Source organism: Megalobrama amblycephala, linkage group LG11 (genome assembly GCF_018812025.1).
Source record: "Megalobrama amblycephala isolate DHTTF-2021 linkage group LG11, ASM1881202v1, whole genome shotgun sequence".
Taxonomy (NCBI): Eukaryota; Metazoa; Chordata; class Actinopteri; order Cypriniformes; family Xenocyprididae; genus Megalobrama; species Megalobrama amblycephala.
This window is the reverse complement of record NC_063054.1, coordinates 9,963,069-9,988,326: the sequence shown is the minus strand read 5'-3', so window position 1 is coordinate 9,988,326 and position 25,258 is coordinate 9,963,069. Positions and strand designations below refer to the sequence as shown.

Below are 25,258 nucleotides of genomic sequence, written 5' to 3'. Positions count from 1 at the left end.
GAACGTTGTATGACAACACAATCTATGTCTTGATATATAAAAAATACACAGTTGTGAAATATTTAATTAAAAAGTTTTTTGCTTTTTCTTTTTAATGAACCCTTGAATTCTGTCAGGACAGTGTCACATTTCCTTAAAGGTGCAATATGTAATATATTTGCAGTAAAATATCCAAAAACCTCTAGGCCAGTGTTATATATTTTGTTCACTTGAGTACTTACAATATCCCAAATGTTTACAACTATTTGTAAATTGTGAGAAAATTGCAATTTTAACCAAGGCTCTGGGACGTGTGAGGAGTCGCCTGTCAATTGCGTCATACCCGCGATACCCTCGGTTTCCGGTTTTATTTTGTAGAAACCATGGAAACACCAAAGACGCTTTAATATATTACAAGTTTTAATAGACAAGGGAACAACTGTTTGGTTACGTTTATAGACAGAAAACTAATTGTTGTTTTATAACTCAACACGTTTAGTCTTATTGTTTAAATCTAATTTTCTTGATTTTTTTTTTTTTTTTTTTGAGTACCATGCTTTACCATGCCTCAGAGAAAAACACTATTTTGTCAAGTAGCTAACATAGCATAATCAGATGCAGCTTTATTTTCAGTAACTGTAATACAGTATTTTCTCCATCAAACAATACGTTTTAAAATTAATTGCATGCCATTTATCAACACAAGCCATCCAGCATTTAATATGATATTCTGAAATCGATCTATCTTACTGCAGTGTGTCTCAAACAAGCAGCAGCCGCTGAGCGAACGCACAGAGTAACGTTATAACATCATTTTCAAAACTCTCAAATGTATCTAATATGATAAACAGAGCTGTGTTACCTCTTGACCGGAAAAGCGGAAGCAGCGCCGGCGACTGTGTCATAATAAAAGTTCCGCTGCTCGTGAGGCATGTGTTGCACAATCGCAGAAATCTTACATATTGCACCTTTAAATGTATTTTTTTCCTAGCTTTATTATTATTATTATTATTATTATTAGTAGTAGTAGTAGTAGTATTTATTATTATTATTATTATTAATAATATTATTTACTTGGGGTGAATTCAGGTTGATTGGGACAATTTATGAGATGACTGGGAAAAAGTGTCCCAATCAACCTGAATTAACCCTATATGAAGAATATTGTGATTTTATGGATAATGAGCAAAATGTAATGTCAATATGTAGCCTAAAATAAAAAGAAACTCAAACAACATTCTAGTTATCATATTTGAATAATGATTGCCAAAGTGGAAATGCTGCTATTTTTAAAACTAATGTAGGAAAAGTTGTGTGGTGTGTCATGCTTAGTAATCAGACTGAGGGGAATAGGCTACTTGTTTACGCCCCGACCGCCCCTTTACCCCCCCTTTTAAAGCCTTATCAGCTGATCCGAGAGCTGCCTGTTTGTGTACAGTTACAGTTTCTCCTGAAGCTGAATTCAGATCAGCACTTAAAGGGGTTTAGTAAAGCTCTGTCTACCTCATGTGCTCAATCCCGCCTCCTGTAAGGCAGCCCGAGGACCTCACATAGTAAGATGGCTGAAAAACAGAAACACGAAGGCAGGGTAAAGATAGGACACTACATCCTCGGAGACACGCTGGGAGTCGGAACATTTGGAAAAGTGAAGAGTTAAGTCTATTCATTTACTATACGTGTTCTGTTGTTGCATGGAATGGAAGTGCGAACGTATGTTTTCGGGGTTGTTAGTGCTGAACTTGCCGGCGGGCGATGTGCGCAATTTACGTAGCATAAACTGCGTAGTAAAAATCTCCTCTAACGCCCTCCAGACGCAGAAAGTGCGTATGCTGTAAGTGAATAAGGCGCAGAGCTGGGAATTCTTTCAGCACCACAGTAGACGGTGCACTTGCAATCATGTTCGAGTAAATGTTTAGTATCACAGCATTTGGGTAACTATCTGGCATTTCGGCATCATTTAGGGTTCACATACTTACGTCTTCACAATATTTGTTATTTTGCAAATTTTAATGCACTGTCATCCTCCCTGCAGCGATCATGCATTGAGCTGCGCTCTTTAACATGTTATTTGCATACATTCCCAGCTCCCAAATCTTTAATACGTTTGTCTCAAAAGTATATTCTGATGATTAATGTAAAAGTAGCACTGGAACAAATGTCGTAGTTCGTATATTTTACCTGCAGTACTGCTTTGACCTTGCAGTCATTTTCTATTCTAAGCGCGTGTGGGAATGCCGCTCATTTTGGGAATGACCTTTCGCACGGGTAAAGCCCTATGGTATAGCCTTGTGTTTGGGCTTAGCTCTGCATTATTGAAGTAAAACCTTATTCCACGGCGTGTGTTGCATTAAAAGAAATGCTCTTATTATTATTGTCTCTAGTTTGTGCACATACAACCGTTATAAACTGTTTATTTTTATTGATACCTAGACAGCATTTTTGCCTAAACAAGCATTTTCCATTCATCTCAATGGCCCTTGCTCTGCTGGGTGTCCAACAAGATTCAGCCCCCCTTTACCATAGAGTGCAACAGTACCCGCCCACTTTTCCAGGGTTTCCAGAAGTATTTTTCCCATCTATTTTCCCAAAGGGACCTGTGAAAAGTCTTGGTTTAAGCCATGAACCAAAACCAACCAGCTACAGGGTGATTCACAACATAACAAACTTTGATTTGTAGCAAAAAAAAAAAAAAAAGTATTTAAAAATCAGGCAAAAAGACAAAGGAAAAAAACAGTGTACATAACAGCTTTAAAGTCAACATGAAATTTAAATGATTTTTTTTTTTTTTTTTTTTTTATGGAATATTAGAGTATTTGTAGCAACTCATCATGTAATAACAGCACATAATGTAATAAGTATTACATTATTATTGTAATACAATGTTCATAATGTAATCATTTTCTCAAATTTAATAAAATCTTAAGCTCATAATAACAATTTTGACATTATGAGAAATTTATTACATTATGAACTCACTAAAAACATGTCATATTTACATAACTGTAATAGCTTTTAAAATATATAAAATAGCACATTTTATTTTATTACAATAATAATGTAATACTTATTATGTGCTGTTATTACATTATGAATTGCTAAATGATTTTTCTATGCTAATCCTTATTATTAGTATTTTTAATTCATACATACCGCTTGCAGAATCTGCAAAATGATCATTATTTTAACAAAATAATTGTGGAGCACTTCTAACTAGCAGTGGTGTAAAGTATTTGAGTAAATGTAATTAGTTACAGTACTTAAGTATCTTTTTGGCTACTTTGTAGGTTTATAAGTATCGAAGCTATTAGCAACTTTTACTCTCTACTTGAATATTTTTGAATATACATTTGTGATGAGTAATGCAGTTACATTTTGCATGGCACTAACTTTTTCTGCAGCAGTTTATTTCTGCTACAAAATAAGCGATATTGCCATCTAAAGGACATTGAAGGTACTATGTCTTGTGTGTTTTGCCCTTGTCAATAAGGCTTTACTTTTACATGAATGTGAATGCATTAGACGAGGACATGGACTTATGGCTGCAGCTTTGACTATTTAATTTTACTTAACGTTATTTTATTCATCCATTATACTGAAGAGACCTTTTTGATAGATATTGGTTTACTTAAGCCCTTTATGAGCACTTGAGCTTAACTGAGACTTCAGTGTTTAAAACAACCTTGTGTCATCCTTGATTTATTGAAATATTAAGGTATTCAGTTTTATTTTGATTTTAGAAAATAAACGTGATTGCTTTCCTCAAAAATCACCTGTTTCTTGTTTTTCACTGGCATGTCTCTCAGGTGTTCAGGACTAGTGGATCTTTGAGTCTACATTCAGTATGAGTAAAATAATGATAAAATCAGATACTCAAGATAGACTTTTACGCAAGTTATATTGGAATTGGTGACTTGGAGTCATTTTCGCTGTAAGGTATCTCTACTTTTACTTATGGTTTTTGGGTACTCTTTACACCTCTACTAACCAGTTAGCCTACTAGCTTTACCTCTACCTCAGCGGTGTCCAATCCTGCTCATGGAGGGCCAATATCTGGCAAACTTTAGCTCCAACCTGCCCAAACACTTGTCTGGAAGTTTCCAGTAATCCTGAAGACCTTGATTAGCTGGTTCAAGTGTGTTTAATTAGGATCGATGCTAAACTCTGCAGGATATTTGCACCCCAGGAGCATGATTGGAAACCCCTGCTCTAGCTGATTAAGCTAGTTTGGCATACTGAGTTTCTACAGTACCACTATACATTTGTACAAAATATTGAGGAGACTTAGCTATTTTTGATTAAGTAGAAAAATATATCACAATAATGCAATACATTTTTGAACAGACAAAATAAAAAAAATAAAAAAATCCTGGGTAGAAAAATCCTTTGGGGCAAGAGAATCTTTACTAACAACTATCCCGAGTTGTGATGTCAGCCAATTTCATCCAAATACATGGATGTTTTTGAATGGCCATCAATGGAGAAAGATGTCCCTTGCAGTCAGATAATGAAGTTACTACCAAGGGTTATTTGACCTCATTTTTTGAGCTTTGAGACAAAACAAAAGTCTAACATTCACCAAAAAAAAAAAAAAACCTTGAACGATTTGCATTATTCATCAATGACCAGTTGAACAAATGACCTTGAGGAGTGTCTAAAGAATTTTATCAAGGCGGGAAATCTAACAGCCTTATCAGTCTCCACATGAGATCCCATGACTGGAGTTTAAGCTCACTCATGTGATGCAACTTTCCAGAGAATTGCATGCAATCTAACAAATAATCATAATACTGAAAACACTTAAATGGTTTATTCTTTGTCTGTAAGGCCGTAAAACAGAAACTGTATGAGGGTTCTGATATGAATATAGCCCCTAAACCCTCCATACCACATGCTCAGAGTGTCGTTGGACTTAAATATCCACAGCGGAAGCACATTTGTTTGCAAGTGACTCTCCAACTGTTAGAGGCTTTGCTGTGGGTGCAGCTCAATCAATCAACAGACTTTTTAGTCATTATTTCTTCTCAGGCAGCTCAGGCAGTGAATGTATTGTCTGTATGGACACAAAAATATTACTTGCTCCCCCCCCCCCCCCCCCCCCAAAAAAAAAAAATGATTTAAAAAGGCAAATGCTTAAGGAGTCGATGATTGGATCATTATTGCTGTGATTATTATGTTCCTAGCATGTTATATGTTTGGGAACAGTACTTACAACCCTAGTTGATGGAGCTTGTAGCTTTTCATTTCTTAAACAACCATGTAGGAAGACACATCATGGCCATATTCCAGGATGACAATGTCAAGATTCATCAGGCTCAAATTGTGAAAGAATGGTTGGGAGGGAGCATGAAGAATCATTTTCACACATGATTTGTCACCTCTGAGTCCAGACCTTAACCTCAGTGTAAGTCTTTGGGACTTTGTGCTGGAGGAGACTTTACAGAGTGCTCACCTCTTGCATTGTCAATACAAGATCTTGACCAATAATGATGCACCTCCTGATGGAAATAAATGTTGTGATGTTATTTCCAAATAAATGTAGCTTTTGTGATCATATGAGACTTATTTCAAAAACATTATAAGCCCCCCACTGTAAGGGGTAGGTCAGGGTGTATTTATTTTAAAGGGGTTCTATAATGTCCCTTTTACAAGATATAATATAAGTTTCTGGTGTCCCCAGAATGTGTCTGTGAAGTTTCAGCTCAAAATACCCCACAGATCATTTATAAAAACTTGTCAAATTTGCCCCTATTTGGGTGTGAGCAAAAACACACTGTTTGTGGGTGTGTAGTACTCATAATCAGCTAATATTATGTATCAGTTACATTTATATTAGTAATCATAATTAGTTGTATTATGTACCTGCATCATTAGTCTACAGTCTCTTTAAATGCAAATGAGCTGCTGGTCCCGACACCCTTTCTAGAAGAGGGCGGAGCTTTAACAGCTTGCGCTTCAGTTGCTCAACAACAACAAAGCTGGAGAATCTCACGCTGCCAAAATGAGGATTATCAGTAACGGTGTTCAGCCTTACATTGTTCAAGGAAGAAGTTACAACTTTTAGAATGAAACTGGACGTTTCTGAATGGTTAGTGAATAAATGTATGTAGTTGCTGTGGAGTTGATTCAACTCATCGACTAGCACGTGCCATCATGCTAATCTGCTGTCTGTTATAGTCCTTAGAAAGCGATTTATGTAAAAGAAAATATCCTTTGCATCAAACTTTGGGCATCGTAAGTTTGCAGATGTTGTTTATGCTCAAACAGCAACATTACAAACCAGCTAAAGTTAAATCATAATCAAGGACCCCTTTAAAAAATATCAGTTTATGGGAGGTCTTCACAAGTACATGGACAAGTGTGTGATCCTGGTAAACCCTACATCATGGGGACAAAATGTCCCCACATGTAATACCAGAAATCTTTGACTTTGTGGGGACATTTATTTGTTGGGACATTATATAACAGCTTTTTAAAAAAAAAAAAAAAATTGAAAATGAAAAAATTTAGGAAGTTTCCTGTGATGGGTAGGTTTAAGGGTTAGGAGAATATACAGTTTGAACAGTATAAAAATAACTGTCTATGGAAAGCCGCATAAAACATAGAAACCCAACATGTGTGTATGTGTGTTTGGGGATGGGGGTGGGGGGTAGAAATACTGTATGTAATATTACTTGTTACAATAACGTGCAGGACTGGTAATGTATCAAACCAAACGAATTTGGGTATTTGTTTTCATATTTTCAAAAGTGAGCAGTATCTAATACTATGTAAGCAATTGTCTTAAGGCTAGTATATGAAAGTCTAAACTCAGAGTAGATCAGGTTTTGTTTGCTTGAATGGAGGGCTCAGACCTGAAACAAAAGTCTCCTCTCGTTCTTTGTTTTCTTAGAAGGTTTGTGTTGGAGGTGGCTGGCCCGCAGCGCTGATGCTTGCTTTCTTTGGAAAAGAACGTATCTTTCATCAGCTGTGTTTACAATAACCTAACTGCTGGTGATGGTACTTCAGCTGAGTCTTCATTGATGTGTATGTGTCTGTGTTTGGCCAACAGTTGGAGAGCATCAGCTAACAGGACACAAAGTTGCCGTGAAGATCCTCAACAGACAGAAGATCCGCAGTCTCGATGTTGTGGGGAAAATCAAACGAGAGATTCAGAACCTTAAGCTCTTTAGACATCCGCACATCATCAAGCTGTGAGTGAATCACACGTAAAAAATATGAAAAACGTAATCAACATTAACAAAATCTACTGAAAATACTGAGTATGTTTGTGCTTGTGAGCTGATTTTTCACCTTGATTGGAAGCAAAATAATTTTTACACTGGGTTAACTGAAGGCTTAAGCTTCTTACAGATTTTAAGAAGCTTTATGTCTTTGAACTGCAATATATGGTGCACTTTAATCTTTAGTAGTATTATAAGGATCATTACACATGCTGACACTATGTACTTTAAAGTGTGTCCATTTTTGTGAGATTTAACATCACTAACGCAAGGATTTGGAATATATTTGTGGGCAAATACTTCAAATACAAATGATTTTATTGAAGGTGATGGAACTGATGTTTTTCCTATGTGGTTAGACATGTACGGATAATTGATTTTAATGAGTCCAACTGAAAAGACCAGCTTTGACTTGCTTAAATTTCCATGCTGATCCAGTCTGGTGTGTGCTGGAAGCTGGTATAGCAATTATGTTCCCCAGCAAAGCCTATAAGCTCCCCAATTCAAAACAAACATTTATTAAAACTAAGCTGCAAAAATAGCTTGTTCGGAAATCCTCAGGTTTCTGGTGTCATTGTGACATATAAAATTTATATTTATATAAATAAAAAATAAAACATAATATATAAAGCCCAATAGACATACAACTATGGGTAGTGAAAATTAAATGTGCCTCAGAGACGGTGGAAAATAGCTTAATAAAAAGTAAAATATATGTTTTACGTCCAATAATGTTACTAGCATTATAAGTGCATAACGGCACAAAAGTACAAAAACTGCTTTTTAAAGCTTCGAAACCTTCAATCAGTAGTTCAGAGCATGTATCGGCCTGCCAAAGTCACTTGATTTCAGTAAATGAGCCTTAGTTACATCAGACTTTCTCAAACTTTCAATGGGTCATCACCACTAGGGATTTCAATCTCAGTGAACCAGTTTCTATATGGTGTTTAAACTGATCTCATTTTATAGAGTAGAATTTTTTTTTTTTTTTTTTTTTTTGCATTTGTATAATATAGGAAGCGACTGATTAGCCGAAAAAACACAAAACAAGCTCTACAATATAATAAAATAACACATTATACAGACACTTTAGTATTTGAGGATTTCTAGATTGTATTTAAAGGTACAATAAGAGAAAACGCTGTTGATATTTGAAATCACCAAATCAAACACACACCCCTACCCAAAATGATCACACCCCTATCTTGATAGCTCCACCCCCAAATTCATGAACAGTAAGCGATTTCTGAGAAACACTGTTGATGTTTGAAATCACCAAAACAAACATGCCCCTACCCAAAAGGATCACACCCCTATCTTGATAGCTCCGCCCCCACAAGTGTGTTCTGGTGGTCCGATCCACTTTTTACACTGTTTCTCAGAAATTGATTACTACACTTTTAATAGATTACACAATTACACTATTTCGATGGTCCACTTTAGACATTCTGCTTACTGTAAGTAACTTTGCATCTGCATGTCATCTACCAGTCATTAGAGTATTAATAGACTGTAGTAGACTGTTGGGTTAAAGGTGCAGTAAGCAATTTCTGAGAAACACTGTTGATATTTGAAATCACCAAAACAAACACGCCCCTACCCAAAAGGATCACACCCCATATCTTGATAGCTCCGCCCCCAAATTTATGAACATGCTATGAAACAAAGGAAACTCCCCCCTAATGAGGGGACACGCCCCTTACTGTTGATTGGCTAAAAGTCTGTTTTGGTGCTCGGTCAGATCCACTTTAAAGGTGCCCTAGAATTAAAAATTGAATTTATCTTGGCATACTTAAATAACAAGAGTTCAGTACATGGAAATGACATACAGTGAGTCTCAAACTCCATTGTTTCCTCCTTCTTATATAAATCTCATTTGTTTAAAAGAACTCAGAAGAACAGGCGAATCTGAACATAACACCGACTGTTATGTAACAGTCGGGGTGTACGCCCCCAATATTTGCATATGCCAGCTCATGTTCAAGGCATTACACAAGGGCAGCCAGTATTAACGTCTGGATCTGTGCACAGCTGAATCAACAGACTAGGTAAGCAAGCAAGAACAACAGCAAAAAAATGGCAGATGGAGCGGTAATAACTGACATGATCCATGATAACATGATATTTTTAGTGATATTTGTAAACTGTCTTTCTAATGTTGCTAATGTACTGTTAAATGTGGTTAAAGTTACCATTGTTTCTTACTGTATTCACGGAGACAAGAGCCGTCACTATTTTCATTTTTAAACACTTGCAGTCTGTATAATTCATAAACACAACTTAATTCTTTATAAATCTCTCCAACAGTGTGTAATGTTAGCTTTAGCCACGGAGCTCTATCAAACTCATTCAGAATCAAATGTAAACATCCAAATAAATACAATACTCACATGATCCGATGCATGCATGCAGTATGCATGACGAACACTTTGTAAAGATCCATTTGAGGGTTATATTAGCTGTGTGAACTTTGTTTATGCACTGTTTAAGGCAAGCGTGAGCTCCGGGGGCGGAGAGCACGGGATTTAAAGGGGCCGCAGCATGAATCGGCGCATTTCTTATTATGCCCCAAAATAGGCAGTTAAAAAAATTCATTAAAAAAAATCTATGGGGTATTTTGAGCTGAAACTTCACAGACACATTCAGGGGACACCTTAGACTTATATTACATCTTGTAAAAAAAAACGTTCGATGGCACCTTTCAACACCGTTTCTCAGAAATCACTTACTGCAACTTTAATAGATTACACGGTTATTATTTTGATAGTCCACTTTAGACATTCAACTAACTATAAGTAACTTTGCAACTACATTTCAAATACCAGTCATTAGAGTATTAGTAGACTGTATAAGTTACTGTTAGGTTAGGGTTCAGGTAAGTAGATTAAGTTGTCATGTACTTGCAAATTTACTAATAGACAGTAGAATATCTGTTGGGAGCAGCAAAATAAAATACTAATGTTCTAATGAGAGTTAGTTGACATGTAGTTGCAAAGTTACTTAGAGTTAGTAGAACGTCAAAAGCGGACCGTCGAAATAAAGTGTTACCGATTACACTTTAAAGAAAACATTTGGAATGGGTTTGTAAAAGAAATCATTTTGTGAAGCAATTGGTTCATTTTTTAATCAGAAATTCAAAGCTCAGTTTCTCCCACTACTTTACAGTATATATATATATATATATATATATATATATATATATATATATATATATATATTTTTTTTTTTTATGAACAGTCATTCTGTAACAGAGAGCAGGGTAAGTGGATCTAAACACAGTTTTAATTATATAATAAAGCAACAAAATAAATCAAAAACAAGGACAGGAGCACAATAAATACAAAACAAAACTCACCAACAAGACAGTCCAAAAGAAACAAGACCTTACAATGCACTAGAAAGACATCAGGGCTAAATGAATAATAAGGCACAGGTGAACACAAACACAGAGGAACAGAAAGAAATAGGAACAAGACAGAACTACAAACTAAAAGTCACATAACGAAAGTGCAAAGACAACCAAATACATTTTAATTTGGAGGAAATGTATTTAATGTAGCTGCATTTTATGCGGTGCATATCTTGTTCTACCATTCACAGTTAAATGGCACATTTCAGGGTTGTTCTGATCAGAAGTTAAGGAGATAACGTCAGCATAATCTTCTTATCCTCTCATGTCTCAATCTCTCACTTTCCCTCTTTTCCACTCTCACTTATTCCTTGTTTCTTATCATAATGCAATAGCTGTGTCTTTGTATTCTGCACACATACAATGCTAAGCCCCTGCTGTGCTTTTGTATGTGTTTCTCTCTGGATTTGCTTTTGAGAACATTTTCTGTTCTCTCCTTTTATCATTCTTTTTTCCATGATTGGATTTTGTAAAGTTACATTATGTTTATTTGAAAATCACATCAGGTATCCCAGACTCTTTCAGTATTCTCCATATTAAGCCCCTCTGAGGAATACAGGCCTTGTCCTTGTCAAGCAGTTGTTTGAAAGGCTGTCTCCCACTATCAGGGCTTTTCTGTTGAATATAAACAGGGACAACAACAAAGCAGACTGTCAGTAGGTTTCCCTGCAGAAATTACGATCACATTTTCTGACCTTCATCAGCATTTGTGTTGCTAAGAACTGTAGCATAACATTCCTCAACATGCTGATGCTCTTATTGACATCCAATACTATTGAGTTAAAAAGCTTTTTATAGAGTTTTTATTATCATTTTTACATGCATGTGTGCAATGACATTTTCAATGCATTTGACCTCCATAATGGACATATTTCTGAGTGAAACAGAATATTCAGTGAGAAGTTATGTTGGGCTGGATTTCATGGGTTGCAATTTGATTGTACACTCAAAAAAAAAAGATTTTTGATGCTGTTCAGTTTATTTAAACAATTTATTTTGATTCAACACCATTATATCAGGTTTCTGGTTTAAATGTGGTTGATTCATGTTAAATTGACTTGAAACGATTACTGTTTGATTTAACTTGATGTTTTCATATTGGAATAACATGTTTCAATCAAGTAAACCTAACCAGGACTCAATCAAACAGGATTTTCACTTCCCATCATGCTTTGCAAAGGGGCTGAACTAGGAGTGTAAATGTTGAAATAAAGTGTTATTTTAAGCAGTTTTTAGGAAGATGAGAAAATGGAAAGACTTTTTTAATGTTTACTGTTCTATTATGTTGGTATTTAAAAGTTTCTGTTAATTAATAGTTTTAGGGTTACCATTGTGGTGAATTGTTGCACTTTCAAATTACTTTAATAAGAAAGTAATCACTGTGGTAGTGCTCTGGGTTGCATTTCCCAAAAGCATTGTAAGCCTATGTTGATTGTAAAACCATTGCCACCAATGGACTTATGATCAATTTAGGCTTTACAATGTTTTTGGTTAAGGCAATTTAGGATGAATTCAGTATCACATCTAGATTTCTAACACAGAACATCACAAAAGTTATATAAATCACAAAATTAACCAAGAAGAATTCATTGTAAAAATCAATGTATATGAAAACAATTTATTATTTATTTATTTATTTATTTATTTTCCAAACATTGCAAATTAGTTGGGCTGACACTATTAAATTAAGCTGTGCCCAACCATAGTAAATAAGTTGAATCAACCTTAATAAATTAAGTTGACCCAACGTAAGTACATTAAATTGGAATAACAGAATTGCATAATGCTGAAATAAAGCAACTTAATCATGTGGAAATCCTTTCCATGATTTTTTTATGTTCGTTCAAAGAGTTATTTTTTTTTTTTGAGTGTATTGTAAAAACAAAAAAAAATGTTGTATGCTATGATATTATTGATGATATTATTATTTATATTATTGATCATATTATGATTTTATTGCCTTGTCCAGTCCAGTCAGTAGTTCAGATTTGTACTAAATATTATACATTTTATTTTTAGAAACATATTTGTTTTGTGCCAAAAGAAATTAAATTAAATAAAATATTTAATTTATTTATTTTGACACAAAACAAATGTTTATATATATATATATATATATATATATATATATATATATATATATATATATATATATATGCAACATGTTATGTCAGCAAGAAATTGAAATAATTAATTTTTAATAATTAATATAAATTAATTAAATAATTTATAAGGTTTTTAATTATAGCTGGAAATTAAATGCCTGTAATGTTCTAATGTAACTTTATGACAACTAAAATTTACAAACTCCCTTTTGCTGGAAAACAATGGCAAGGAGTTTTCATCTTATTATAGATGATGCTTACAAGACTATCACAAATCAATATAACTTATAAGTCAGCTTAATGTGCAATAGCATCATTTCACATATCACAGAAATCCAAATGTTTCATTTTGCAGGGTATAAAAACACACGTACATGATGGAGACAGTGTCCCCCGGGCCATTGGCCAGCCTTATTGTTGAGCTCTGTAATGATATATTGATAAAGCACAGACATTAAAGCCTCTTGTTGAGTTTCTGTGGTTCTTTTCTGTGGTGTGTTGCAGGTATCAGGTGATCAGCACTCCCACAGACTTCTTCATGGTGATGGAATACGTGTCTGGAGGGGAACTCTTTGACTATATTTGTAAGCATGGGAGGGTAAGTATGATCTGACGAGCTCTTGCTTATAAAGTCAGCTGTAGGCTATTGACTTTCTCAATGGTTCTCCAAAGTTGCATGCCGTACCTAATTTGGAAAATGACTGAACATTACAATTAATTGTGTTCTGCATAACAAACCATATTCAATTATGGAAACATGACTTTCCCATTACTAAGAAATATGCCTGATTATGTTTTGTGTTAGTCACCTAATAGCTCGAAAATGCTTTATGAGCCTCGGGACTCTTAACTTGTTTTTGTGGCTCTGGTCTGGATTTGAGCATGGATTAACCTTTGAGTCTTCCAAACCTGTTGGGGTTATGGGGATCTAGCTTATCCAAACAGCGCCTGATCCAGTGAAGTGTTCATGGGAAGGGTCAGGGAGTTCATGCATATATAGGACTTAGTCTTTGTGTTATCTGGGTTGCCTACAATGGCACAGCCTGACGGTTCATGTTGCACGACATGTTTAGTTTGAATGCACAAATACACAGCTGACTATGGTGAAATTTGATCTTTTTATTTTTAGTGTCCTTAATTTATCAACACTAGAACAAATGACATGGTTATACCTTTATATAGACAATATCGACTATATATCTATCTATGTATCTGTCTGTCTGTCTATCATCTGTTCGTCCGTCTGTCTGTCTGTCCATCCAGCGCATTTAACAAATAAACATATAGATATAAATTCCCCCGTTCTAAATATATTTCAGTGAAATATTTCAATTAAATGAATTATTTAAATGACTTTAATTATATCTGGCAGTGGGAATAATACATGCATTACAATGATGATTGAAATTAATATATGTAAAATACCTGCTATATCATATTCAATACATGTTCAATACTGTTTTTCTATAAATGAAATGAAATATTAAGCTAGCAAGTTGCTTAAATTCAGTAAATATTCTTATATTTAATATTATTAACAATGCAAAAGTTATTCTTGACATTATCCAAATCAAAATTTCCTAGCAAGAAGACGAGTATTTGATCAGGATAGTAGTACTGATATAGAGACTTGGATCTAGAGCTTTGTATCAAATACAATACAGACAGCTTTAACCCACAGAGAACAAATACTTTTAGTATAGATCATGTTTTATATAGTAACCTCTCTTTATGTCTCTCATGTTCAGGTGGAGGACACAGAGGCGAGACGTCTTTTCCAGCAGATCATCTCAGCTGTAGATTACTGCCACAGACACATGGTGGTGCACAGAGACCTCAAGCCAGAAAATGTGCTGCTGGATGGCAACATGAATGCCAAGATCGCTGACTTTGGTACACACACACATACACACACACACACACAGAAAGCTAATGTTGTGCAGACAGTGAGGGATAGTTGCCAAGCAACCAGCTGCAGTTTTGCTGCATGTCCACTCATGTGGTTTGTATGAGGCATGCTGTTTGATTATCCACAGAAAAGCAGAGACAGAAAAGACGCAAAGAGAAATATACATAAAGATGCCCTGCAGCTAGATTTGTTGAGCTACATCTTATATACAGTGGGGTCCAAAAGCCTGAGACGACTAGTGAAAATTCTAAATTCTAAATTTGAATTTTTTCTAATTTAATACATTTTGTACAGGGCTTGACACTGGTTTTTACTAGGTTTTACTAGTTACTAGCCACTCAGTATTTTCACTGGCCACAATTTGGATATCAATACCATGGGGAAAAACTGCCATATAGATATTTTTAATATTATCTCATAATTTGGCAGCAGGTATATTAGGCTGCTGTCACTTTAAGACCTGATGCAGAGATCCATTATACTGTTACACATACATTTTCTTTCTCAATTGTTTACATTCACTTAAAACATACTGACTGTGTTTACATAAATACTCACCAAGACTGGCATTTGTCATTATTTTGTATGTATTTGACTGTTTAAGCGCAATAAGCAAAGAAAAAGAACTCAATTTAGTACTGAGAGGTGGCGCATTTTGGGTGTGAGCACAAAATCTGCAGGAATGAGTAAAATTATGCGCAATATGTGCCGAAATTCAAGCCCTGTAACACCAACAATGAAACGAGTGAGTGAGGGGAGGCGGGTTTGTGTGTCGACACGCTGTCAGAGAGATGAGAGAGAGAGAGAAAGAGCAGCTGGTATTGTGTATCTATTGGAAGCGTTTAAGATATTTCAGCATCGATATGTGTTGAAAAATCATTATTTATGACAACACTACTTTGCACTACATGCCTTTTTAAAAGACTACAGTTAAAAATTTATTATATTAAGGCAAAGTATGTAGGAGTGACTGCGTTACACGCCACTGCTGAAATCCACCTGCATTTGGCGGGTTGGCGGGTGTTAATGTCAAGCCCTGCTTTTTTATTTTTACGACTTTATATTATTTATTATTTCATTATTTATTTTTATTAAAATTCCCATATTGTCAAATATAGTTCCTTATGTTTCAATCCCACTGTATTTAGATCTGCCCTTGTTTTATTTGCTTATATATTTACTTGACCAATCAAACTATTTGTGTTTGTGGGGTTCTGCTTGTCAGGTCTGTCAAATATGATGTCAGACGGAGAGTTCCTGAGAACAAGCTGCGGATCACCTAACTACGCCGCACCAGAGGTCATTTCGGGAAGGTGAGAGGTCATGAAGTCAGACAACCAGATTATGTACAGAATGTACAGTTCTTGGACACTGTATTCCAATAGTCAAGGGTCTGGCTTGCAAAACCAGCAGTCCAACAAACCATGGCTAGCTGTTTGTTTTGCGGTATGGACTGCGCTGATACACTGCACATAAATATTATATCAGAACTGCATACATTTTTTATTGTCGCCTTGTTCTGCATATTGCTGGAAACTTTAGCTTCATTCAGACTGATAGACATGTAGACACACTGCAGTAGCCCACGCACTCACACGATGATGTGCATGTTGTGTTTCAGACTCTATGCTGGTCCAGAGGTGGACATCTGGAGCTGTGGCGTCATTCTCTATGCACTGCTCTGTGGGACTCTGCCATTTGATGATGAGCACGTGCCCACCCTCTTCAAAAAGATCCGTGGAGGGGTCTTCTACATCCCAGAATACCTCAACCGCTCAGTGGCCAGTCTACTTATGCTCATGCTACAGGTGGACCCACTGAAGAGAGCTACTATCAAAGACATCAGGTTGTTATTAGTCATCACACTTCATGAACTTATGCACAGTAATTTTAACCATATAAGGTTAAAAATATATATATTAGTAAATAAATACACTATGTAAATAAATCAGGGCTGTTGATTTAACACGTTAATTTGATTAATTAGTAATGGGAAAATTAATGCTTGTAACACACCCACCCCACCCCAGACCTACGTAGTTCATCTTATCTTACATTTCATGCAATTGATGGTGACAAACATGAAGCAGGGCAACAACTCACTGCGTGATGGAGCCTAAAATTACCAGGGCAAGTTATCAGATTAAATTAAGTTATCAGGGCAAAAATGCCAGTAGCCCCTCACTGCAGAACACTCGAGATCCAAGGGTGGAGTCGGGTAGGTTAAGGTATATGGAAAGTGGGAGGAGTTGGATCTAGAACCAGGGGGTGGAGATGGGTAGGTTTAGATCCAGGGGGCGGCGTCGGGTAGGTTAAGGTACAATTTGAAGTGGGAGGAGTTGGATCTAGAACCAGGGGGTGGAGATGGGTAGGTTTAGATCCAGGGGGCGGCGTCGGGTAGGTTAAGGTACATGGGAAGTGGGAGGAGTTGGATCTAGAACCAGGGGGTGGAGATGGGTAGGTTTAGGGCTATGGAAAGTGGGAGGACCATCTCAAAAATGCCCCTATATGAGTTTTTGTCTCATATTTATATCATGATATAGCCTAGTTAAGCAATATCACACGAGTAATGAGGGAAATATCACACGAGTGCTGTTTTTGTCCCGAATAGCATGAGTGCAAATGTGATACTGATTGTATACAACAGTTCAATAAATAAAAAGTTAATATTGTGTTTTACTTTAGACACAATATTGTCTGCTTTTGCTCAGGTTTTCCAACAAAAATATTACCTTTTAAAGCAAGAGCATAACTGTTGTGTGTTTGTAACTGTTTGTAACTGTTGGCAACACACAGCTGTGTTTCGTTTCTGAATGAATCTGTATTTTGAGCGAATCAATCGAGTGAACCAGTGATTCAATGGCCCATTCATAAAGAGAGCCATTTACTTAATTCCTGAATGAATCAGCCGTTTGAACTCATCAAATGAATGAATGATTCAATGACTTACTCATTTAGACATATACTGCCACCTACTGGCAGTTGTAATTTTTATTTAGAGCATCATTTCGTTAAAGGTGCCCTAGATTCAAAATTTGAATTTACCTCGGCATTGTTGAATAACAAGAGTTCAGTACATGGAAAAGACATACATTGAGTTTCAAACTCCATTGCTTTCTCTTTCTTATGTAAATCTCATTTGTTTAAAAGACCTCAGAAGAACAGGCGAATCTCAACATAACACCGACTGTTACGTAACAGTCGGGGTGTACGCCCCAATATTTGCATATGCCAGCCCATGTTCCCAACATTATGAAAGGCATTAGACAAGGGCAGCCAGTAACGTCTGGATCTGCACAGGTGAATCAACAGACTAGGTAAGTAAGAACAACAGCGAAAATGGCAGATGGAGCAATAATAACTGACATGATATGATAGCATGATATATTTAGTGATATTTGTAAATTGTCTTTCTAAATGTTTCGTTAGCATGTTGCTAATGTACTGTTAAATGAGGTTAAAGTTACCATCGTTTCTTACTGAATTCACGGAGACAAGAGCCGTCGCTATTTTCATTTTTAAACACTTGCAGTCTGTATAATTCATAAACACAACTTTATTCTTTATAAATCTCTCCAACAGTGTAGCATTAGCCGTTAGCCACGGAGCACAGCCTCAAACTCAATCAAAGAATCAAATATAAATATCAAAATAAATACTTTACTCACATAATTCGAAGCATGCATACAGCATGCATGACGAACATCTTGTAAAGATCCATTTGAGGGTTATATTAGCTGTGTGAACTTTGTAAATGTGCTGTAATATAATCGAGAGCTCGTGTGGCAGGTAGCACGCGAATTAAAGGGGCGGCGCGCTGAAAAAATCAGTGCATAGTTAATGATGCCCCAAAATAGGCAGCTAAAAAAATTAATTTAAAAAAATCTATGGGGTATTTTGAGCTGAAACTTCACAGACACATTCAGGGGACACCTTAGACTTATATTACATCTTGTGAAAAAGCATTCTTGGGCACCTTTAAAAAAGTAATAATTTCACATTTCCATATTAATAAAAAAACATAGTATTGTTCACCCAAAAATGAAAATACACAAACGTTTAGGCTGTTGAAGCCTAAAAGTTTATGTTTAATAAGCTCTAAGTTTAATCAAATTTGTTTTTTTCTTCTAAGGCTGCTTTTTGTAAGGTTTATTTGATGCTTTTCTCATTTAACACAATAATGACTTTAAATTATCTTTTGGCGGTAATTTCTCAGCCAAATTTGATGTGCGATTAATTAATCACCACATCGTGTATTTAATTAGATAAAAATTGTAATCACTCGACAGCCCTAAAATAAATGTAGTGTAATATATACATTATTAATACAGTACTTTTTTTTTTACTTCTCTCCTGTATGACAGAGAGGATGAGTGGTTTAAACAGGACCTTCCTGGCTACCTCTTCCCTGAGGACCCCTCGTACGACTCCACAGTGGTAGATGAGGAAGCCGTGCGGGAGGTGTGCGAGAAGTTTGAATGCACTGAAGCCGAAGTACTGAGCAGCCTCTACAGTGGAGACCCTCAAGATCAGCTGGCCGTGGCGTACCACCTCATTATCGACAACCGGCGAATCATGAACCAGGCCAGCGAGTTCTACCTGGCCTCCAGTCCCCCAACCAGCTCCTTCATGGAGGAGGGCATGCCCCTGCCACCGGGGGTCAAACCTCACCCCGAACGGATGCCCCCGCTCCTGGCCGACAGCCCTAAGGCACGATGCCCTCTGGATGCTCTCAACACTACCCGACCCAAACCGCTGGCGGTGAAGAAGGCAAAATGGCACCTGGGCATACGGAGCCAGAGCAAACCATACGACATCATGGCTGAGGTTTACCGTGCCATGAAACAGCTGGAGTACGAGTGGAAAGTGAGTGCTTTGAAATATATACAAGTATGCATGTTTGATTAGTCAGAATAGATGTGTCAGTGTGTCGGATGTCATGGGATTTAGGTGGTGAACCCGTATCACCTGAGAGTGCGCCGGAAGAATCCTGTCACTGGGAATTTTGTGAAGATGAGTCTGCAGCTCTACCAGGTGGACAATCGTAGCTACCTGCTCGACTTCAAGAGTATAGATGGTGAGCATCAATCAATTTGTCTTTTCAGTGTTTTTTTAAAGGTCCCATTCTTCGTGATCCCATGTTTCAAACTTTAGTTAGTGTGTAATGTTGTTGTTAGAGTATAAATAAAATCTGTAAAATTTTAAAGCTCAAAGTTCAATGCCAAGCGAGATATTTTATTTAACAGAAGTCGCCTACATCGAACGGCCAGTTTGGACTACATACCTCTACTTCCTTCTTTAATGACGTCACTAAAACAGTTTTTTGCCTAACCTCCGCCCGCAGGAATACACAAGAGTTGCGTTTGTAGAGAGTGTTTGTCGCCATGTCGTCGAAACGCTGTTATTTTCATCCCGCAGTCCAATCACCGGGTCTGATTCCGGCTCAAATTGATAGGGTAAAATTAAAGACATGTTTACAATAACTCTGAGCGCGTGCATCTCCACGTTATGGTAAGAGGCGTGACCTTTCCGGGCAAGATGCGCTAAACTGCTGTCGAATCACAACACAGGAACCGCTGGCACAATCAGAACTCGTTACGTATTTCTGAAGGAGGGACTTCATAGAACAAGGAAGTCATCAGCCCGTTTTTATGACAGTGGAAACAGCGGTATACAGATAAGTAAATTATGTGAAAAATACTGTGTTTTTTTACACGCGAAACATGAACACATGTTATATTGCACACTATAAACACAATCAAAGCTTCAAAAAACCACGAAAAACGGGACCTTTAATGCCAAGTACTAGGGGTGTGACGAGACAGTTAGCTCACGAGATGAGACGAGACACGAGATTGAGTTCACAAGACACAATATTTTTAAGAAATTCTCAATGATGAAAAAAATTGTGTGCAGGTGCATTTGAAATGTTTTAACTAATCATCTTGCAATGAATGTCACTTCAGTTTTACTTTCTGAGTATGAATGATCTTATGTGTTAAAAGACAACGATAATCAAGCACTGTAAAAGGTTTTGCCACAAACTCACCTGACTGGCTTCTGTCCTGTATGATTTCATATGAGAACTTTTGACCTCCTAACTGAACTCCTTTCCACAAATTAATAAAATAAAACAGTATAAATAATCAACTATAATCAAAGTACTCAATATTAAAGTGCAAATAGAGACCAAATTTTCTTCAAGCATGATACATGGTTACAACTACACAGTCCAGCCTAAGATAGCTTTCATATCAGGAGATATTTGCATGAATATTGATATTGCGTTTGAATGCGCGCTCGCATTTTACTTTCACTTTCGATTTTTGCAAGCGCACTTACTCTGTGAACAGGGAACAGCGGTGCTGAGCACATATTCTACAAGATGAGACATTTGTCAGACGCTTAGGCTCGGCTCTGTTTTGCAACGAATTCTCTGCCATGGTCTTGTCAGTCATCTCGTCACTTACTCTCGTCACATGATCAGTGAACTCTGATTCCTGCTGCACTACGTATGACTCTGCTGCTCGTGTTGGATAAGCTGGATGGGATTGAAGCGACCGTTATCCAACTGAATTAAAGGTGCCATCGAATTGAAAATTGAATTTACCTCGGCATAGTTGAATAACAAGAGTTCAGTACATGGAAATGACATACAGTGAGTCTCAAACTCCATTGTTTCCTCCTTCTTATATAAATCTCATTTGTTTAAAAGACCTCCGGAAAACAGACGAATCTCAACATAACACCGACTGTTACGTAACAGTCGGGATCATTAATATGTACGCCCCCAATATTTGCATATGCCAGCCCATGATCGAGGCATTACACAAGGGCAGCCAGTATTAACGTCTGGATCTGTGCACAGCTGAATCATCAGACTAGGTAAGCAAGCAAGGACAACAGTGAAAAATGGCAGATGGAGCAATAATAACTGGCATGATCCATGATAACATGATATTTTTTGTGATATTTGTAAACTGTATTTCTAAATGTTTTGTTAGCATGTTGCTAATGTACTGTTAAATGTGGTCAAAGTTACCATAGTTTCTTACTGTATTCACGGAGACAAGATAATTTTCATTATTGAACACTTTCAGTCTGTATAATTCATAAACACAACTTCATTCTTTATAAATCTCTCCAACAGTGTGTAATGTTAGCTTTAGCTACGGAGCACCATCAAACTCATTCAGAATCAAATGTAAACATCCAAATAAATACTATACTTACACGATTAGACATGCTGCATGACGAACACTTTGTAAAGATCCATTTTGAGGGTTATATTAGCTGTGTGAACTTTGTTTATGCAGTGATAGAGTCGAGAGCTCGGGAGGGGGTGGAGAGCGTGAGCAATTAAAGGGGCTGCAGCCTGAATCGGCGCATTTCTAATTATGCCTCAAAATAGGCAGTTAAAAAAATTAATTAAAAAAAATCTATGGGGTATTTTGAGCTGCAACTTCACAGACACATTCAGGGGACACCTTAGACTTATATTACATCTTGTAAGAAAACGTTTGATGGCACCTTTAAATGGTTTTTATTTATTTAAAAAGCAAAACGACAGTGAAGGTGTAATGTAAAAGTAGCAGTGGCATATTCTGTCCTAAATTCACCCTCACAGTCTGTCTTGGCAATATCGCGTTTCACCACGACAGCGTTTCACCACGATGAGAAATCTCATCACATTTTAATCTCACAAGATCTCGTGGCAGGAACTAAATCTAAATAATTGACTAGTAATTTAAATTTAAATTGACTTTTTTGTGAGTTTGTGTAACTAAAGCCAAAAAAAATGTATTAAGATATATGTAGGAAAAAATATAGTTTGGGGCCAGTAAGATTTTTTTAAATGTTTTTGAAAAAAATTGTCTTATTCTCACCAAAGATCCTTTATTTAATCAAAAATACAGTACAAACTGTAGTATTGTGAAGTATTATTACAATTTAAAATAACTTTCTATTTAATTTTAATATATTTTAAAATATAATTTTTTCCTGTGATCAAAGCTGTATTTTCAGCATCATTACTCCAGTCTTCAGTGTCACATGATCCTTCAGAAATCATTCTAATATGCTGATCTGCTGCTCAAGAAACATTTCTTATGATTATCAGTGTTGCACTGCTTAATATTTTCATTAACAAAAAATGGTATTTTTTTTTTTTCAGGATTCTTTGATGAACAGAAAGTTCAAAAGAACAGCATTTATTTGAAATCTTTTTGATTGTTTTTTTGTTTTGTAACATTATAAATATATTTAGATCACTTTTGATCAATTTAAAGGGTTAGTTCACCCAAAAATGAAAATTCTGTCATTTATTAAATACCCTTATGTCATTTCACAGACCTTCGTTAATCTTCGGAACACAAATTAAGATATTTTAATTGAAATCCGATGGCTCCGTGAGGCCTCCATAGGGAGCAATGTCACTTCCTCTGTCAAGATCCATAAAGGTACTAAAAACATATTTAAATCAGTTCATGTGAGTACAGTGGTTCAATATTAATATTATAAAGCGACGAGAATATTTTTGGTGCGGCAAAAAATCAAAATAAAGACTTATTTAGTGATGGCCGATTTCAAAACACTGCTTCAGGAAGTATAAATTAATAAGTGTATCGAATCATGAATCGGATCGCGGGTCAAATCGCCAAACTGCTGAAATCACGTGACTTTGGCGCTCCGAACTCCAGATTCGACACACTGATTCATCTGTGCTCCGATGCTTCCTGAAGCATTGTTTTGAAATCGTTATTTTGTTTTTTTGCCGCACCAAAAGTATTCTCGACAGAGGAAGTGACATTGCTCCCTATGGAGGCCTCACGGAGCCATCGGATTTCAATTAAAATATCTTAATTTGTGTTCCGAAGATTAACGAAGGTCTTACGGGTGTGAAACGACATGAGGGTAAGTAATAAATGACAGAATTTTCATTTTTGGGTGAACTAACCCTTTAATGCATCCTTGCTAAATAAAAGTATTAATTTCCAAACTTTTGAAGAGAAGTTTATTTTGAAACAGAAAGGATAAGCCCCTAATACAAAATATCCCAGTTATGAATTTAGCCAGATTTAATCTGGCCTGTTATTCTTCACTATATCTATTTGATAAAATGTAAAAATTCATTTGCTCATTTTTCAGATGATGTGATCGAGCACAAGTCAGGGTCGTCGACTCCTCAGCGCTCTGGCTCTACAGCTGGCCTCCATCGACCACGGCTCAGCATCGACTCTGCGAGCGTGGCTGTTGAGATGCCCCAGCTCAGCAGCTCTCTGCCGGGGTCTCTGACCGGGAGCACACCCCTGCTGGCCCCGCGTCAGGGCAGCCACACCATGGACTTCTTTGAAATGTGTGCCAGCCTCATCACTACCTTGGCTCGCTGAGACCAACGCACCCATACGCAAAGTACACATCAGAAAACACCATCATCTGGTGGTCTTTACCTCTTAGAAACCAGTCAAAAGGTGAAGTGTTAAGGGGTTGTGATATATAGAGTTGGGGATGCTTTTATGTCAGTCCCACAGTAGCAGCACAGACATACGGTGGTCCCAAAAAGGTTTTGGACACTAAAGACACAGGTATGAAAGTCATTGTATTAGTCCAAATTATCATTTCAAGGTCTTCAGCAAACAAGTCATGCTAAACCTTTTTGTTATCACTTTATCATGCCCCATTTTATATATTTTTATAATATAATTCAGAATATATACAATGTGGCATGTAATTTATCATTTATAGCATACTAATAATGCTATTTATTATTATTATTATTATTATTGTGCTATAAATGAAAAATTATGATTGTTCCATTAATGTTTGACAACTGCCCATATACCTCCCTCGCCCCATAATTTTTCTTTTGTAATGGTATATGTATAGTTTTTATTCTTTTAAACCCAACAAAGATCTTTTATTTATGGAAGCTTGTTTCTGCCACTAAATAAAAAAATAAAAATGGTATTTGTGCCTTTTTATCTCACAATTCTGATGTTTTTTCTCACAATTGCGAGTTTTTATCTCACAATTCTGACTTTTTTTTCACAATTGTGAGTTATAAAGTCAGAATTGCATGATATAAAGTGAGAATTGCATGATATGAAGTCAGAATTGCATGATATGAAGTCAGAATTGCATTATAAAGTCAGAATTGCGAGATATAAAGTCATAATTGTGAGATATAAAGTCATAATTGTGTTATAAAGTCAGAATTGTGAGATATAAAGTCAGAATTGCGAGATATAAAGTCATAATTGTGAGATATAAAGTCAGAATTGCGAGATATAGCCTGACTTCTGACTTTTTTCTTGCAATTGCAATTTTTTATCATGCAATTCTGATTTTTTTCTGAGAACTGCATGATATAAACACGTAATTGTGTTTTATAAAGCCAGAATTGTGAGATATAAACTCGCAATTCTAAGAAAAAAACGTCAGTCTTTTTCCCCTCACAACTGGGGAACACACTATTGTAAGTTTATATCTCACCATTCTGACTTCAAATCACAACATTCTGACTTTATAACTCGCAATTCTGACTTTATAGCTCGCAATTGTGAGAAAGAAAGTCAGAATTGTGAGATAAATAGTCGCAATTACCTTTTTTGTTTCTTAGTTTATGGCGAAAACAAGC

At 36.3% G+C, this 25,258-nt stretch overlaps 1 protein-coding gene across 1 annotated transcript; it reads left to right on the top strand.

The window, feature by feature from the left end:
- Window positions 1–1,391: 1,391 nt before the first annotated feature.
- On the top strand, window positions 1,392–24,600 carry prkaa2 (protein kinase, AMP-activated, alpha 2 catalytic subunit). The gene is made up of 9 exons (XM_048208608.1): window positions 1,392–1,631; window positions 7,028–7,169; window positions 13,218–13,311; window positions 14,462–14,606; window positions 15,848–15,935; window positions 16,244–16,468; window positions 18,987–19,488; window positions 19,573–19,699; window positions 23,770–24,600. The coding sequence occupies exons 1-9, from the start codon at window positions 1,538–1,540 to the stop codon at window positions 24,009–24,011; spliced, it is 1,659 nt and encodes a 552-aa protein (XP_048064565.1). The 5' UTR covers window positions 1,392–1,537; the 3' UTR covers window positions 24,012–24,600.
- Window positions 24,601–25,258: the final 658 nt, after the last annotated feature.

What these genes read in the sequence shown, in the direction of transcription:
- prkaa2 (XM_048208608.1), top strand. Translation starts at nt 1,538, where the DNA reads ATGGCTGAAAAACAGAAACACGAAGGCAGGGTAAAGATAGGACACTAC. An exon ending in ATATTTGTAAGCATGGGAGG is followed by an intron (nt 13,312 to 14,461) that starts GTAAGTATGATC and finishes TCTCATGTTCAG; the next exon opens with GTGGAGGACACAGAGGCGAG. An exon ending in CCAGAGGTCATTTCGGGAAG is followed by an intron (nt 15,936 to 16,243) that starts GTGAGAGGTCAT and finishes GTTGTGTTTCAG; the next exon opens with ACTCTATGCTGGTCCAGAGG.